This window comes from Rhagoletis pomonella, unplaced genomic scaffold (assembly GCF_013731165.1).
Source record: "Rhagoletis pomonella isolate Grant_MI unplaced genomic scaffold, Rhpom_1.0 Rhpom_scaffold_00003, whole genome shotgun sequence".
In the NCBI taxonomy this organism is placed as follows: Eukaryota; Metazoa; Arthropoda; class Insecta; order Diptera; family Tephritidae; genus Rhagoletis; species Rhagoletis pomonella.
In genome coordinates, this window is record NW_023458557.1 from 70,735,508 (window position 1) to 70,753,099 (window position 17,592).

Here is a 17,592-nt window from a genome sequence, read left to right on the forward strand (position 1 = left end):
GATTAGGCACTCATTTAAAAATCATATAGCCCTACGCCAGTAGTGGCCGGCGGGTGTGGTGACTATGCCAGTAGTCATAGTGTTTCTGTGACCAAATATAACTTATTATGTGAATTTCTTCACCGAACCAGCTGCGGCTGGTGCATCTGCTTTTTCGTTGCCTTTGGCATCTTTATATCCTACCAAGTCAAGACGGACGGGCATGCCTGCTGGCTATCGAATCAGATTATTACTGCGGTATTGTTACCACCAAGACGGAACGTGGCCTCAACCAAACTCACTCAATTCTTCACTGCAAGGAGCCTAACCCTCTCCCGCACGAAATCAACGGCGACCTTCTTCACCACCTGGACGAAGGACGTCAGGCTTAATCTAGGCATTCACATCGATGACACACCAATTCCAACGGTCAACAACCCGATAATTTTAGAGGTTCAGTTTGACAGCCTGCTTTCCTTATCCGCGCACACAACCGCAATTGCCAATAAAGTACATAGCCGCAATAAGGTCCGCAAGTCGCTCACTGGTAGCAACTGGGGAATATACAAAGAAACGTTACTGGCAGCATACACGGCAATTGGCCGGCCGGTTCTAAACTATGCTGCGTCTGCTTGGTCGATGGGGACAAGTAGGAGGCAGTGAACGAAGCTTCAGACTTGTCAGAACGCCGCATTCAGATAGCGATAAGATGCCTTCTGATGTCACCTGATTACCACCTATACAGCAAGGCCCAAATGCTATTCGCAGCCGTGAGCATCTCAACAGACGCCTGCTTGAAAAAGAGCCTCCGCCCAGGGCACATCAGACGGCATCTTTTCGAGAACATGGACGTGGTCCAGACATTCATACAACAACCACTGGACCCGACTACGTACCGACGATCTACCTGAGTAGAATAAATGCAAATGTGCCCAACGAGTGTCCAGCACGCGAAGAGTCACCTCACGACTCGCGACACCTCTTCGAATACCACCTAAACCCAACTCAACTAGCGCCCCTGTCTCTATATGCCAACCCAGTCCGGGTTGCAACGATTGAGTGACAAGCCGATCTAGGCAGGGCTGAGTATCCTAGCAGGGCTGAGTATACAGCAACAAAAAACGTACCGAAGAGTGATCAACGACATTCATAGGGAGTCGGTCACCACCTACGACAACTCCCAACGTATGAATGCCGTGATCGAAGCCCAATCCCCACCTTTTACACACGCGGGGCTTCGACTACTCGGGCCCAGTTTCGGTCAGGATATTGTAGACGTCTGAATAGCTACTTGTTTAGACTCAACCCCGAGGTTCCCAATTAGTGTCCGGCACGTGGAGACCCCCCCACGACACCAACCACCTCTTACCGTTAGTTAAGCTTGACGACCACAATTTATGGACGTATGCGGGGCTTGGTAGTGCCGCTACAACAACAACGTTTCGCGGCATGGAAGGTTTCAGCTACGCAGAATTGCTTATCAACGCTCTGTCGGTAAGGGTGATGCACCGAAACCGCATCCGGAAGATTAGTTTCGCAGGTTGGGTAGCAACGCCTTCCTACGCATTTTCAGTCATTTTTCCACCGAGGCTGCCTTCGGCTATCACATCAACGCACCACACTTGAAATAAGGCAAATATATATCCGGCGAATAAATTGGGGACTAAGACCCCATTTGTTTGCACTGCACAGGAATTTGGTGACCAACCGATATTCATTATAGGCTATGCGCTGCCGTTTGAGAAATGACCGCTAATAATAATAGCTACTGTAGCGTTATATTAGATATGGAGTTTAAGATCGCGGCTTCACACATTCGTTTAATGCTTGGCCTCGCTTCACTTTAGAATTGTGATATGCACCTTTATGCCACTCAATTGGAGAAACCGCCACAACCGAACTGTACAAGGTTTTCTTGAAAAGCTTATTAATGGCCTTATTTACGTTTGTAAGACTATAAGACATTAAGGCATTGTACAAATATTATTAATGAATCGTATTAAAATTTTATATTGTAAATTTCAGATATGTTGGTCTCTGCGCAACTGTAAAGATCGTTGCTCTTGCAATATTCATCGCTGATTGGTGGTTGGTGCGGCGAAGAAAGCAGCTAGAGAAATTAAAGCCTATCAGCGCGAATGATCCGATAATCGGATCTATAATTAGTTTGGATAAATGTAAGTAGTATCCCAAGAAAATAACTGAACGTTCCTAAAGATAACAAAAATTTATTTATTTTACGCTACAGTATTCGAAGAGAAATTGGCGACAAATGAGACGAATCCAACATATGGAAGTAACGGTGAGATTATACTCACATCGGATGTCGTGAGGCACTCCAGAAACGATTCACGCACTATACAATTGGAATATGGGTACGTATTTTTATTAGAAAAAAATATTTGTTTTAAATCTCTTCTTCGTTTCTCTCCCCCAGCTATGACAAGTGCAATAATGCCATCAACTCGTCGGGTCTTTCAACACCACAAACTAAATCAAAAAAGCACTTCCGCAGCGCATCGTGTGATGTCAAAATGATACGCAGCTTCTCTAAGGATCAAAATATCACAACAGGTCCTGCTACAACAGACGCTGGCTTACATGAGCCCATGAAGATCAAGAGCTTAAAACGGTTTCAAACACATTCCCGCAATAATTCCAGCGACTTAAATAGTGATTTCCGCAACAAACTTACCCATTCACGCACAAATTCTCGCGATGATGCCGGTGTTGGCGCACTAAATATACGCTACATACAAAATCAGCTCAAGCCGCAAGAGGACGAGGAGGATGACGACGAGCTGACGACTGGCTGCGGTCATTTCGTCAAGAAACATTCACGCAATCATTCCTACGATCAGATTTATATGCCCAATAATATACGTTTTGATGCCGATTTCTTTCGGAATCATCACAATAATAAGAATAAGAATGTGAATGTGCTAAAGAATGTGAATAGAGAAGAGAATCGCGTGAAGAATTCAAATGAACTGGAAGCGGCAGCAACAGCGGTCAGCTCACGCGGCCATTCACGCAATAATTCAAAGGACTTGAACATACGCACAACTGCAACGTCGAGTAGTAGTGCAAACGCGATTGGCGGTAGTGTCGGCGGCGGCGGTGGTGGTGGTGGTGGTGGTGGTGGTGTGGTTGGCGCAGCGCACAATGTCGCCGAGGCGGCGTTAAGTATACTACGCCATCGGCGTACCAACTCCAAAGACTTAAATTACACGCTCTGCACGAGCAATGAACGCAATGAGCTGGGCGGTAGCACTGCGTGCAGCAGTAATGCGTCAACGCCAGCGCATGGCGGCGGCGGCGCGGCAGCGGCAGCCTTACACTTGAAACACGCACATGCGCGCAAAATCTCTCATCACAAAATTCAAATCGACGATGAGCGCAACGAGTTGATGGGTACAACGCGCGACGATGAGTGTGAAGCGTCGGCGGCGACGACGCTGCCCACGAATGAGAGGCGTAGTGAAGCGCATAATGCGTCGCCTGCAACGAGCCGTAAAGATGTGGAAGCTTTGCGTTGAAGAATTTAAATCAGTTAGAATACTTATTTAGAAATGCTATAAAAATGGAAGTTTTCTAATTTTCTAAAAGGAAATATTATAAAAAAAATATACATATGTAGATGCAAGTGAATTTTATAAGTTAAATGGTAAAAAATAGTTCACTTTTGAAATATCGCCAAAATATCTCGTAGACTTTAACTTGCAGTGCTTAATCAGCTCAGCTTTGGTAGGAGTTGCACGCCAATGTTTCACTTCCTTTAACTTTTGTCATTCCTAAAAATTAACTCTTTCTTAGTTTGATGGTTAAAGTTTTTTAGGATAAAGTATCGAAAGCAAAATTGTACTTAAATTAATTTTTTCTTGCTCTATTTTAGGATGAAACACACATTATTTTGTAATAATCAGTTATTTAACTTCATATGTATGTATGTACATATTTTTGTATTTGCCTGCCTATGAACCTTTATATTCAAGCTTAAAAGGAGGAGATTTACTGGTATATTTTGTCAACTCGCAAAGTTCTAGGGCCTTTAGCAATGATGACAGCTTTCATATTTCTATTTACTTTGTGTACACAGTGAATTAAGTTTGTACATTAGGCATATGACTTTTTTAAAAATAAATATACCTATGAGGAGATGATGAGGAATAGTGAAATCCAAGAAAAATATCGTTTTTGTCAAAATTTGGTACAAAAAGTTCCAGGAGGGAAGTTTTAGAAAGAAAAAAAAATTGTGCTGAAAAAAACATTAACCCTTACATATGCGTGTTTGCATGATGTCGGACGTCACAATCGTACGACCCTAGAATAAAATAAATCATAGGAAAACGTAAGTCACTTATATATATACACCGTTACAACCCATTTATATTTAATAGAAGCAATTCGTTGTTGGTTTTATTTTGAATTAGAATGTGATAACGGACGTAACATTCGGACGTGGCACTTTAATATTTTAACTAATAATACACATTTGATTAAATTTTTATTTAATTTTTTTCAGTTATCTCTCGTTGCGCGTTTTCATAAACTTTTTTCGCCATCTGAATATGAAATTTAAAGTTATAAAGTCATTTGAACCCATTTACTTGCATTTACCGTTATATGGGAGGCGAGCTTAGTACTCGTCCGACTTCGCCCATTTTCAATACCAGCCTACCTTTTATTTACCAACCTACATTATGTTTTACTATTTATGAAGACGGTGGTTTTATTTTTCTGCAGACAAAAAAAACAATTGTCGAACATATTATGAAGAAAATGCATACCAAATTTTTTTCTAAAAATTCGCCTTAAAGAGTTTGATCTTTTGATGAACCTTTGTCGAATTTTTCTAGTTTTTGTACAAAGTGTTAAATTTGGACTTTGGGCTTCTTAGATAATTTAATAAAAAAATATATATATTAGATAAATAAACAAAAGAAAAAAAGCCACAATTTGTCTCTATTAATTTTTTCCACACTGCATATGTACACTTCGTGACACTTGATTAACCTCACTTAAGTTTTTAAGATTTTTTTTTGGGTGCATTCTAAGTGGCAACTAACGATGCAACAATTTTCCTGTGACAACATTCTAAGCACCTGCTCATGTTAACGGTAAATAGCTCTTTTCTGCTATTTTGCGCACCTACAAGCGCAACACTTGATCACATTCACTTCAATTGTCCCATAGTAGCCTTTGAAGAAAATGTATTTAGGATAATTTTTACATTGCAGTCATACGGTATACTAAAGTGCGTAATAATAATTTGGGCGAGTTTTTTCAATAGTGGTAAAACGGATTTGGAGAGAGAGGGGTAAAATCCTTGGCCTGAAGGAAAGTAATCTGACCAACCGTGGAATTGCACATGAATAAATTGTTGAAATATATGAAAAACTATGGAAGAACCACGTTGAGGGAACAACACGCAGTTTTGCGAGAATCGTCGAATACTTCGTCAACTGCCATACAAAGAGGACAAATGTAGGAGTTGCACCATCCAACAGATCATCCAACGAATAATAACAGCGCATGCAAAATAAACCATATTTGCTTCAACGCCACGTACGCGCGTTTGGACTATGCTTCTACCTGCGTAGGTACGTATGTTCGATTTTGACGGTTCGGATGGTGTCCAACACTATTTTCACGATTTGAGAACGTCGGAGCGGTATTTGTACCGACGACACAGTTCAGTTGGTTCGGTGATGGTATGACAGCAATTCCTTATTACTTGGGAATAAATTTACGACTTCTGGAGTTTCGACAAAATGCAAATAATTACATCGAACTGTTGAAAACCGAAGAAATTAACTTTGATGAAATGTTCAACAACCAAGAGTAAATTTTTCAGCAGCACAACGCTGCCATTCGTACAGAGAGAAGGATTCAGCAGTGGTTTGGGGAAAAAATAATCAGGTTCATTCATTTTCCTCAGACTTAGACATCATTGATAATGTAAGGGGATGGTTGTCGCGAGTGATACGTGGCAAAGCTGACGCAGTACCACTCCACATCAGCACTTATTGATATAATATATGTATGTAGATTGCACTCATTTCACTATAAAGTATGTAATTTTATTCAACATTTATAATATTTACTGCCAAACAGACTTCTTGGAAGTTATAAGTATGTAATATGCATAACAAAAAATTTGCATAGTTTTAGTAGTAAGTGAGGATAATCAAGCCTCTCACGTGCAAGAAAATCGACGTTTGTTGATTACCGTTACTAATTTTTTTTAATACTGGCACTGAAAAGTATATGTGGTGGTAATCGCGGCCTCTCCGCATACAAATTTTTTGCGAAAGCCGTGTAAAATGGAAACTATTTATTAAGAAAATGTAAGTGAAGGTAATCAGGTGTCGCCGAGTGTATGTATGTACATTAGGGTAATCCTTAAAAAGTATCAATATCTAAATTTTATATGGAGCGCCAAGGCATCCACGAAAATTTCAAAATTCAAAAATAATTTTTAGGGGTCTCTACCAGGCTTTGAAAGAATTTAAATCATTATCAAATTATGTTGTTATTTTTTTGGTTGAATTAACAATCATAAAATACACTATCGAATAATAATTTTTAACCAGATAACCTGATAAACACTTGGAGTTTGTACATTGCCAAACATTATTATTTGTATATATACTTTTGTATGTTTGTACATATGTATCCGAGAGTTGATTACGGTTCTCTGTCCTGAGCATTTTTTAGCTCATGTATTTTTTAACAAATTTCCATCATCCCTTGTCAAATTTGGTTTGGATACTAACCGGTTTTTGCGTAGTGCCAACTTCAGTGTCACTTTTCGTTCTCATCCAATCCAACAAATTGTTTAGTCCGTTTACGAGTATGTACTTCTAAAACCTTGACTTATGAAATTTTATTATTTTCCAATTTTAGTTTAACAAATGCATATGTTTTGCACAAAAAAAAAACAGCGAAAAACTATCATCTCACTTTAGTGAAAGTTGGCAAAAAAAACATGGTGATGAGAGAGTGGTGAAAAAAGACAAAACATTTTAGATATTAGTAGGTAATTTTTATAAAAATCTGCGCATATGAAAAATGTATTTCCCCTCTTAAGACAAAAACTGAAATAATAAATTTTCCGCACTATCAAAACTTATATTAGGAACAACCTCAAAAAATTACGGGGCGCTTACTAAAAAAAATTTAAAATTTAGGAAAAATCGCGTTCGAGCTTATCACACTAGTATCACTTCTTCCCACTGAATTTTTTTCCTTTTGGCCAAAGTATGCCTAATAAATGCACATTAAGGTGTCCCAGAAAAAAAGTGGTACATTTTTTATTCCTAAACTGTCTTTCTTTTGGCCTAAAAAACGTATATATAAAGTTTCATTGCTGAATGATCTCAGAAAGTCAAGCCCACTTCAAGTTGAACTTTTGATTAAAAAGTTATAGATACTAAAATGCTCAGCCGTGTGTGGTCGCTAGGTGGCTCTTCATTTTCCTTGAATGCCCTTAAACTGATCAAAAATTCAATGTCGCCTTTGTCCCGAAGCCTTAGTTAACCGTGTGTTGCTATTAGCTATAATTTCTAAGCTTTCGTTGTTGAGAAGCAAGGCCAACTGGATTGTCTCTTGATGCATATCCAAAATTTCTTCTGGGTCTGTGGCACCCCATTCTTTCCCCTAAGTCGCGCAGTGTTCTATTTTGTATAAAAAGGAATAAAATCAAACATCTTGTGAACGAGAAAGGATAACGAAATAAATGTAACAGTATTTTAAAGATTGGAAATGATAGAATGGAAAATTCAGGAAAATGAGTCTTGGAGGATAAAAGAATTACCTTGACCTTCAAAATGACCTTCACAAATAGGTTTACAGTTATTAATTTTTTTTTTTTTGCCTGAAACCAGTATGCAAGGAACTTTTCAAAAGTTTTAAACACTAATTTTTGCTGCTATTGCGTCAAGGAATCCAATTCTTTTGTCGCAAGAACCGAAAAAAGCATTTCGTTTTTGTTTCTTTTAACTTGATCGTTTTAGGTAAAAAATCAAAAATTATACCTTTAAAGTAATTTTAAAGGTCTGATTGAATGAACAGTTTTTCATAAATTGACCTAAAAATGTTTTTTTTTTTTTATAGACCAAGGTAATTTTCCTTTCAAAAGACACAATTTTTCCGAAATCTCCATCTAAAAGGCTTTAAAACATCGGTACATTGATTTCGCTATTTCTCGCTCTGAAGATATTTGATTTTGTACCTTTCTTTCCAAATTTGGAATACTGCGAGTCGTAATGGGATATCTCGTACTTCAACAACTTTTACGCGAGCTCCTGGGTAAACACAAACTAATTTTAGCGATCACAGTCTTGTACAGTTACAAGCAACTTATGCATCCCTGAACCAGCCAGCGTCTGTATATTACAAAGGCGCATACTGGGTTTGTTGCTCATTTGCGAACTACTTTAGTCAACGTGAATTGACGCCACTTCACAGCAAATGATCGAGTACATACTTCGAAAGTTTTGGCTCTTTACGTGCTATTACTACAGTTTCATCCACCGCACGATAGCGCTTAGCGACCTACGCCTTTCGATATAATTCCATGGCGAAATTGATAAATAAATAATAAAGAATAAAATATGTATATTTTTAAAATGTGTAATTTTTCTGCTCAAAAGATGTAAAGATTTGTATTTAGGTCACTAGTTTCAAATACACTAATCTTCTTTTTTTAATATTAGCTATAGTTTCCGAATTTTTACAAATTTAGGAAAAATTTCTGGACGATAATACGAAAATTTTATTTTCCATCACCGTGGAACAATTTTGTTTATGCAAATGTGTGTGAAAACACTGAACTAGCACAAATTGAAGAAACACTAATTACAATACAGAAATTACAATTAGAGGAAGTTGGCAGGAGTTTTTGTTCAAAAATTTTTTTTTCAATAATTTTGTTTTAATTTGAACGATTTTCATCTTATTATTATCATAAATCAGTAACAGTAAGTCTCTCCTTCAATTAGGTAATTACTACGTACCGATCGAGTAATATTTGCTAAAATTATATCGAAAATATTAAACGCATCTCAGTTTTTTTCGACAAAAATGTCTGTTCAATTGTATAAATAACTTCGAAATATAAGGAAGCTATTACAGAAAAGTATGCCAGGGAGTGACTTTCGTTGAATTGAAGAGTCCTTAAAAGGATTTCCCAGCAGTCCTTTTTCAACAAAATGGAATTAACTAAAATATTTATATCTAAATATCACCCAATTGTATTTTGTTAATGTATCATATAGTCTCAAAATATTGACTTCATTCACCACGATTTGGAAATCTGACCAAATCGGTGTGATCGAGACCATGGTCCCTTAAAAATTATACACCTAAAAATCCGAAAACCAAAAATGTTTGAAATAAATCTCGTCTCATTTGTTTACATTTTCACTTGGTTACTCAAGTAATGAAGAATCGAAAACTCATACAGGAAAACTATCGTTGTTATAAGTTTTTCTAAATATCTCGATAACTTGCAGTCTTATTGAAAAATAATATATGAACGTGAGATACTAAATTTAATAAACTTTAATTTGATATTATCGTCTTGTTTATAACAATTAACGTGTTCCCTATATATTACCAGGTCAAATTTCATTTTCAAAATTCATAAACTTTGATTCAATTGCGCGGGCTAAAGATATGTATGTCTTAAATTTATCTTTCCTGGCCAATTATTATTGGCTTCGACCTAAGACAACATGATATAACTATTACAATACCATCAAATGCCTTTTATTTTCCCCCATACAAAATCGACCCAGCCTAATACATATGTATGTACATATATATAGTATGCGGCATCATTGATGAAATATTGGAACATTTTCTTTCAAAATTTGTAACTCTCCAAGTCTCGCGTTATGTCGATCTCAGTACAAGTTCGTAGCCAAAAATTTAACGTCAAGTCGGCTGGGGCTATCTCGAGATTTCACAGATATGTATCTGCTATGTAGACGTACAGGAAAAAATTTAGGAGTGGATTTCGCATAAAATCATCTGGGACATCGTATTACTTAGATATGGATTTGAGACTTAAATTTTTTCTTTAATTCTTTTAAAATTTTCCAGAATGCATTGGACAAAATTTCTAGCTGATAAATAATAATATTGAAAAAAATATGCATATGCACTAAAAAAAACATTAAAAAAACATAGTATAGTAGTTGCAAAAAGAAAAATAATAAAATTTCAACAACAATATGGAATGCAAGCATACTTTGTCAATGAAAATTTGTGCTGTGAAATATGGATCTGCAAAAATTACTTACATGAATTAAAATTTTCGAATTGCAAAAAAAAATGTTGTAGTCATCGCATCAAGAAAAATTTTAGGTGGCAAAAAATTAAAAATTAATGAAAAATAATTAGATAACAGAAATCCTATATGTATGTATATAAAAGTATATTCATAAATGTTGTTTTTATTGCATGCCATTGCAGCTCTATGAAATTTTAAACTGAAGTGTTTGCATTAGTGTGCGCCTAATTTGTGTGAATAAAAACATTTTTAAGCTACAAAGCAAGACTGAACCCAGACCGAAACTTAATAAAATTTTTGAAATTTTAAATGAAATGGAAAAGTTTGCCTATAAATCAATAAAAAAAGCAATTTTTTTCAGTATTACTTAATATATTTTTGCTCGCCATTAAAAATATGGCTACAACATTTTGATAGTTCCTCAAGTTTTGACGTTACAAAGTATTTTTTTCTACAAAATGAACTTTTTCTAGATTTTGATAGTTAAATAATTTTTTTTTTACATACGTGAAATGGCAAACTGAGTCAACGGTAATTTTTGTTAAGTATTTGCAAAGTTTTAAAAATTAAAATTTTTTTGTGCTTTAATCAAAACCATATAAAATACACATACATGTCATAGTGTTTATACATGGCTTAATGAAATTCACCAAATTTTCGGGAAAATTTTGAACATTTTTTTATTATGAATTTTTATAAATTTTTTTATAGTTTTATAGCCTGTTAAATTTTAGTTTACGATTTTATGTATTAAAATTGACTGTTTGATTTATATCATTTTGGTTAAAGCATGAATATTTTTTTTTATAAAAAACATTTTAACTTTAAGAACTTTGCAAATATTTAACTACCATCACCGTTGATTTTGATTTGAGCTTCACGATATGTAATTGATTCAGCAGGCAGAACAACATTAAGTGATATAAAAATAGATTAAACTTCTCAATACCTTATAAGCAACTGTTACCACTTTTGGAAGCATTTTTAGGATTTTCACCGATTTTCGGATATATGAGGCACACATTTCCGCTATCTGAAACTTATATTTCGAAAACTTTTCGCAGAGCACGTTTTTATGACCATACGAACTTTTCTAACAAGATTTTTGCTTTCCAGGTCAAAGTTGAAAAATATGGCGCACACTAATGTATATACTTACATACGCAACTGGATACTATATATATACATACAAACAATTTAAACCGTTTTAGTCTATTAGAAGATGGTACAAAAACATATGCAAGTCAATGGCTAAATGCTGCAAAATTTTGACAAAAGTAAAAAAGTGCTACTCGCAAATTTTAGAAATGATAGTTATGTAATGAAGATAATTGTTGAAAATTATGTAAAATGTAGACTTACTAGTGAATTATATAGCGTATCATATCAAACAATATACACACTTTTAATTGAAAAAATTTGAATAAAAATTTGTACCAAAATAAAATACATATTACAAGATTAAACAAATTTTGGTTGATACTTTTAAAAAGACTAGAATCTAAACGATTGTTATATATTTTTTGGGGAATTTTTTTTTTTATTATTTTTAATTGGCGTTTTTCTCAAATTAATATCAAGATATGTATGTATATGTAAGCATGCAATGCGTCCAATTGTGTAATTAACAGACAGAAATAATAAAAAAATAGTTTATTGTAGTTTAGTTGTAGTATTTTAGTACATAAGGAAATAATGATACTGATTTTGAAAAAAAACAATACAAACGAAAATTTATATAAAAACATATGAATTTTATATAAAAATATATAAATATTTACGCATATATGCACATTAGGGTGGTCCTTAAAATATGAAAATTTAAATTTATTATAAGGCAACCACTTATTTTGTTGTGTGTGCAAATTAAGGACTTCCAAGAAAATTTAAAAATTTTAAAACAATTTTTAGGAGCCGCTACCAAGGTTAAAAAAATTTAAATGCGAAAAAGTTTAACAAAATATTGGTGACTATTAATAAAAATGTTTAGAAAGCGCCAGTGTTGCCACAACATATTTTTATTTTTTACCAAAATCACCAGAAAAAGTTACCAAATTCCACAAAAAATTACCAAACTTATTTTATGTGCAGAAATGTACCTGTGTCTGGCCGAAGAACAAATTTGTCGATTGCACGTTGCTATAAGGACGTGGTATTGTCTTATGGCTCAATATAGTATATTTTGCTTTTGAATATATATATTTAGGTACATTTCAATCCATACAAAGCTCAAGCCATAAAACAACTGAGGGAATCTGATCATTCACTTAAGAGCACTTTAATATCAACATTTGTCCAGTAATGGTCAATATTAATACTAGGAATGTTAATCCCGGGATTCCGGGATCCCGGCCTTTTTTAGGTCCCGAAAATCCCGGGATTATTTGCCAAGATTTGTAACTTGTACTAATGACCAGTATTGGCTATAGTTATTTTTTTATTTAATAATTAATTTTTTTTTATAAATGTCTAGCTCATTATACATATAACACCCTGCGATAGTAAATTTTACACACAAAAATCAGTATATTCGCGAAACCGTGGGCAAAATATTGTAAAATTGTGTTTTCAGTTTTTGACTTTGACGTCAGTAATTCAAGAATGATTTAAACATTTCAGTGAAATGTGCTTAGAGAAGAAGTATGGGTATCAAATTAAAGAGGGAATTCTGTCAGATTAAAGGACTGGTAAATATTGAAAATGTCCTTTCAAAATGTTATCCTTGAAATTTCGCAATATTTGTTTCGAATTTCATCCTTCAAACTTTATCAGTTTAAAAAATTACCTATTCGTCCTTGTGAATCCAAACAAATATATTTTTTTTTGATTCTAAAGAAATTTTCTCTTTCATTTGGTACCTATATTTTTATTCTACTTTGTATTGAATTTGTCAGCCGCTGTGGTGTAGTGGTAAGCAGTGCGGGCTTTCACTCATAGACACCCGGGTTCAAGCCCTGGTCAAAGCAACAACGCAAAGAATATAGAAAAAGGTTTTTTCTTAACAGCGGTCGTCCCTCGGCAGGCAATGGCAAACCTCCGAGTGTATTTCTGCACGCCACAAATCGGAGGAGAAGCTCGGTCAAACACTAACATATGTGTAAGCGCCAATCTATTATTATTATTGTATTGAATTTTTTAAATAATTTTTGGAATCAATCACATCATTGAAATTACAAATTCATTTAAAATAAATCCTTCTAACTTTATCAGCTTAAAAAATTACCTAGTCGTCTTTGTGAGTCCAAAAAGTTTTTTTTCTTTAAATTCTAAAGAAATTTTCTGTTTCATTTTATACCCATATTTTTATTCTACATTGCATTGACTTTATTAAATAAATTTTGGAATTAATCATATCTTTGAAATTACAAAGTCCTTTAAAATATATCCTGATGTCAGAAAAAATAAAAACGCCACTTTAAATAAAACCCATTTATTTATTATTTATTTTATGGTAGGAGAGGTAGAAGTAATTTTTTCGATTTAAGTTGTTGAAAAGTAATGAATATCTAACTCCCGGGATTATGATAACGGCATCCCGAAAATCCGTGATCCGGGATCGTAAAAAGCGCAAAAATTAACATCCCTAATACACACATACATATGAATATATGTCAACAAGTTGCCGAAAATATCTCAAAATTCAACGCTTGAGGGCAGTCCTGAAAGCTTTCGGCTCACACGCATGGAAAAGTGAAGTCCGCTACTGGAGCTGTTTGAACGAGAACATACAAATTTACATAGGCGTACACCGCAATATTAATGGCAATTGCATAGCTGACGGATGACAAGGAAAGGTACGACCACCCACAACCTTCTATGAAAGGCAAGGTAGATATAGCAAATGCCACTTTCAAGCAGTTTGTTAAAGATCGCACCATTCTTGTAACCAAGGAACGCTGGAACAACTCTTCGCCTTGCCCTGGTATTTCTATAAAAGGAAACATTTACGGACTACTTCCTAATGTGGAATCAGAACCTGTATTGACCTATGCGGCATGTAGGACCGAATCGAAAAAGTTACCAAATTACCAAAGCGGCAACGCTTGTCAGCACCAAATTGATTTAGGCATGCAATATCAAGCTCAAAGACTTTCATTTGTTTAAGTTTTTTCGGAAAAAGTGAGGAATTTTTTAAAATTTGTCTAAGTTTTAATTAACACTGACTTACAAAAAATTAACCTTAAAAAGTACCAATAAACTTATTATGGACTTCCTGAGCTCAAAACGCATTTTTCTAATTTTTTCTAAAAGCAGGTATTTTTGGTATACTGGCAAATCCGATCAATGCAATGAGTATTTCGTTGGAACCTTAACAAATTTTTGCCGATTAAAAAAATCACATTTTCAAACCCTAGTAGCCATCGCTAAAACTATTTTAAAATTTTAAAACTTTCGTGAATGTGGTTATACATACAAAATTTAAACCTTGATATTTTAATTGTTTCGGCAGCACTTATTTAGAATTTGAACCACATATGTTTGTGGTGTTGCGCGAAGGTTATACAGTTTTTAAACTGCAAATATTTTCCTCTATTCTATGCTTAGCAAAGATTTAAAATATTTATGTATTTGTACCACCTGAATTTAATTTTTTATTTTATTTACCCATTTTATTTTATTATATTTTTTATTAATTTTTGTTTATATTATTTTATATTTACTTTACTTTACTTTTGTTTTGTTATTTTAAACTTTTTTATTTATTTTTTAGTTTTAATTCACATATTCAATACATTTTTAATGTTAAAAAGGAAACCCCAAAATAAAGTTTTGGGCTAAAAAGCTAGTAAAATTTTCGTCGCTCAAAGGGTTAAGGGCCACCTTAATATACATTTTTAACGCATAAAAACACATGTCATGCATAAATTAAGTGCATATAAATACAAGAAAATTGCCTTAAAAACCGAAACATATACATACATACAATTAAATAAAAACTAAAAAAAGTACGACTATTTTAAACCAAAAAAAGGAAAAAGTAAAAAAATACACACACAAACATGCATACTTGGTATCTATGTACAGTAGAATATGAATAAAAAACTAAACTGCTACATTAAGTAAAATCCACTTAAGTTCCAATAAATAAATAAAATTTGATGACGATTTTAAATGGGAAATACAAAAGTCGCCCCGGTAAGTAGATTTATTAAATGTGATTTTAATAGTAAAAAAATATATGAGCGATTTACATGTACATACATATGTATGTACATTCAGAAATTATGCAAATATATTAAAAATGATGAATTGTATGCAAACTGATATGCACTTTTGTATTTGGCGTTTATAGAAGAAAAACAAATGAAATACATAAAATAAAATAAAACCTTAACTGCTCACTTGTCGACAGCTAAAAGGCGAGCTTTAGTTTACAGTTAAGTTTAGCTGATCATAGCAAATTTGCAAATACAATGCAATAAACCTTAATAAAAATGCAATAAAAAACTAAGAAAAAAATTATAATTTGTTTTTTTTTTTTTATTCTGCATTAGGTCAAAGGTGGAAGCTAGGGCTGTGCGATTATTCTATCACTCGAGCAAGTTGGTTAATCAATTATTTGGTTAATCAATTACTCGAGTAATCAAGATTTCGATTACTCAAAACGATGATTAATCGAGTTACTTGAAATATGGTTACTCAAAAAAAATAATTTTGCTCGTTAATAGAGTTTGCTTTGGAAAATGCTTATTTTCTTTTTTTACATTCTGTATACGAAAAAAATTTTTTGTTTTAATTTTTGAAAACAGAAACGTTGTTTTCAAAGTATCAAGGAACTTTAACTACTTTATACATATGTAAAGAGTTGAAATGATTACTCATTTTACTCGAAATGTTGATTAATCATAAAGCATTTTACTCAAATATTTTTGTTTTTGGTTAATCAAAAATCTTGATTACTCGAGTAACTGAACTTTTGAGTAATCATAATTTCCAATTAATCGAATAATTGAGTTATTTACTTTATGATTAATTAAAATTTTGAGTAATCAATTAATCGCACAGCCCTAGTGGAAACAATTAAAGTATTTCATGTTATGTAGTAGTTATTATTCTAACAGCGGGTGCAGCAAGTTGGGTCACATTACAAAGGGAGGGCAGCTTCAGCGGGCCCACTATGCAGAAAACAAAGGTAGCGCCATTCACGGACCGCTAGCCCTCTCTTCGTCTATTTGACAACATCCATCTGCTCGCTGATGTCATTTAATACTTTTCCGTACTGCGTATGAAAATTAAATTTTCAAATTGTACCTATGCCGAACAAATACTAAATATGCATTTTTATGTGTCCAACAAAGAGAAATGTTTCCTTCATTCTGCGGAATGTTTTCGCTATGCATGGCGAAAGGCCTTCATTTGCTAAAACGAAGGAGAAAACTTCCTCGCGATGGTGAAAGCTTCCTTTTAAATAAAAAAATTTACATGGCATAATATATAAGGTGACCAACCGTCCTCCTTTGAGGAGGATTGTCCTCCTCAAACGTGATTTGTCCTCCTCAAAAATATTGTCCTTCTCTGTCCTCCTTTTGAGCAAAAATGTCCTCCTTTTCGTTCAGAATATTATTATTTCATAATTGAACATAATCATCATTGTATTTAAAAGGAGTTTACATTGTTCAACATTCAGTTAAATGATGTGAACTTTTGATTCAACTAACCGCCTGTGAAAGTTGAACAGTACAAACGCCTTTTAGCCTTAATCAATAATATTTAATACGCCAATTACGTAGTTTGTCTGTATTGTCGGCCGCTGTGGTGTATTGGTAAGCAGTGCGCGCTTCCACTCCGCAGCACCCGGGTTCAAACCCTGGTCAAAGCAACATCGCAAAAATATAGAAAAAAGGTTTTTTCTTAACAGCGGTCGTCCGTCGGCAGGCAATGGCAAACCTCCGAGTGTATTTCTTCCATGAAAAACAGCTTCTCATAAAAATACAATCGCCGTTCGGAGTCGGCGTAAAACTGTAGGTCCCTCCGCTTTGTGTGACAATATCAAGGCGCACGCCACAAGTCGGAGGAGAAGCTCGGCCAAACACTAACATATGTGTAAGCGCCAATCTATTATTAATTACCCTTGGAATTACGTACTTCGCCATACTAAATTTTGCGAGTGAATTACCTCATTTGTTGGTTATTCAGATCTAATCACCATGCGAATTACGAAGAAATCGCCGTCGTCTCTAATTTTTATCGAACATTTATCGAAACCAGTTCACAAATCAAAACTGGCATCTTTTACAAGTACGAAAAGAAATTACTTATATTTTGCATAAGTTTTATAGCGAAGAAAAAAACAAAACTCAGAGATAGATAAC

At 34.3% G+C, this 17,592-nt stretch overlaps 1 protein-coding gene across 5 annotated transcripts in view; it reads left to right on the forward strand.

Moving 5' to 3' along the window:
• The window catches only part of LOC118735434, a 107,817-nt gene extending 103,039 nt beyond the window's left edge, over positions 1–4,778 (forward strand). For 3 of the 5 annotated variants that reach the window (XM_036465178.1, XM_036465177.1, XM_036465179.1), the window contains 3 exons: positions 2,005–2,156; positions 2,228–2,354; positions 2,417–4,778. In XM_036465178.1, the coding sequence (XP_036321071.1) occupies positions 2,005–2,156; positions 2,228–2,354; positions 2,417–3,518 (1,381 nt within the window). In that variant the 3' untranslated portion in view covers positions 3,519–4,778. The remainder of the gene's footprint in view (positions 1–2,004; positions 2,157–2,227; positions 2,355–2,416) is intronic. The other 2 variants (XM_036465174.1, XM_036465176.1) reach the window with 1 other exon arrangement.
• Positions 4,779–17,592: the final 12,814 nt, after the last annotated feature.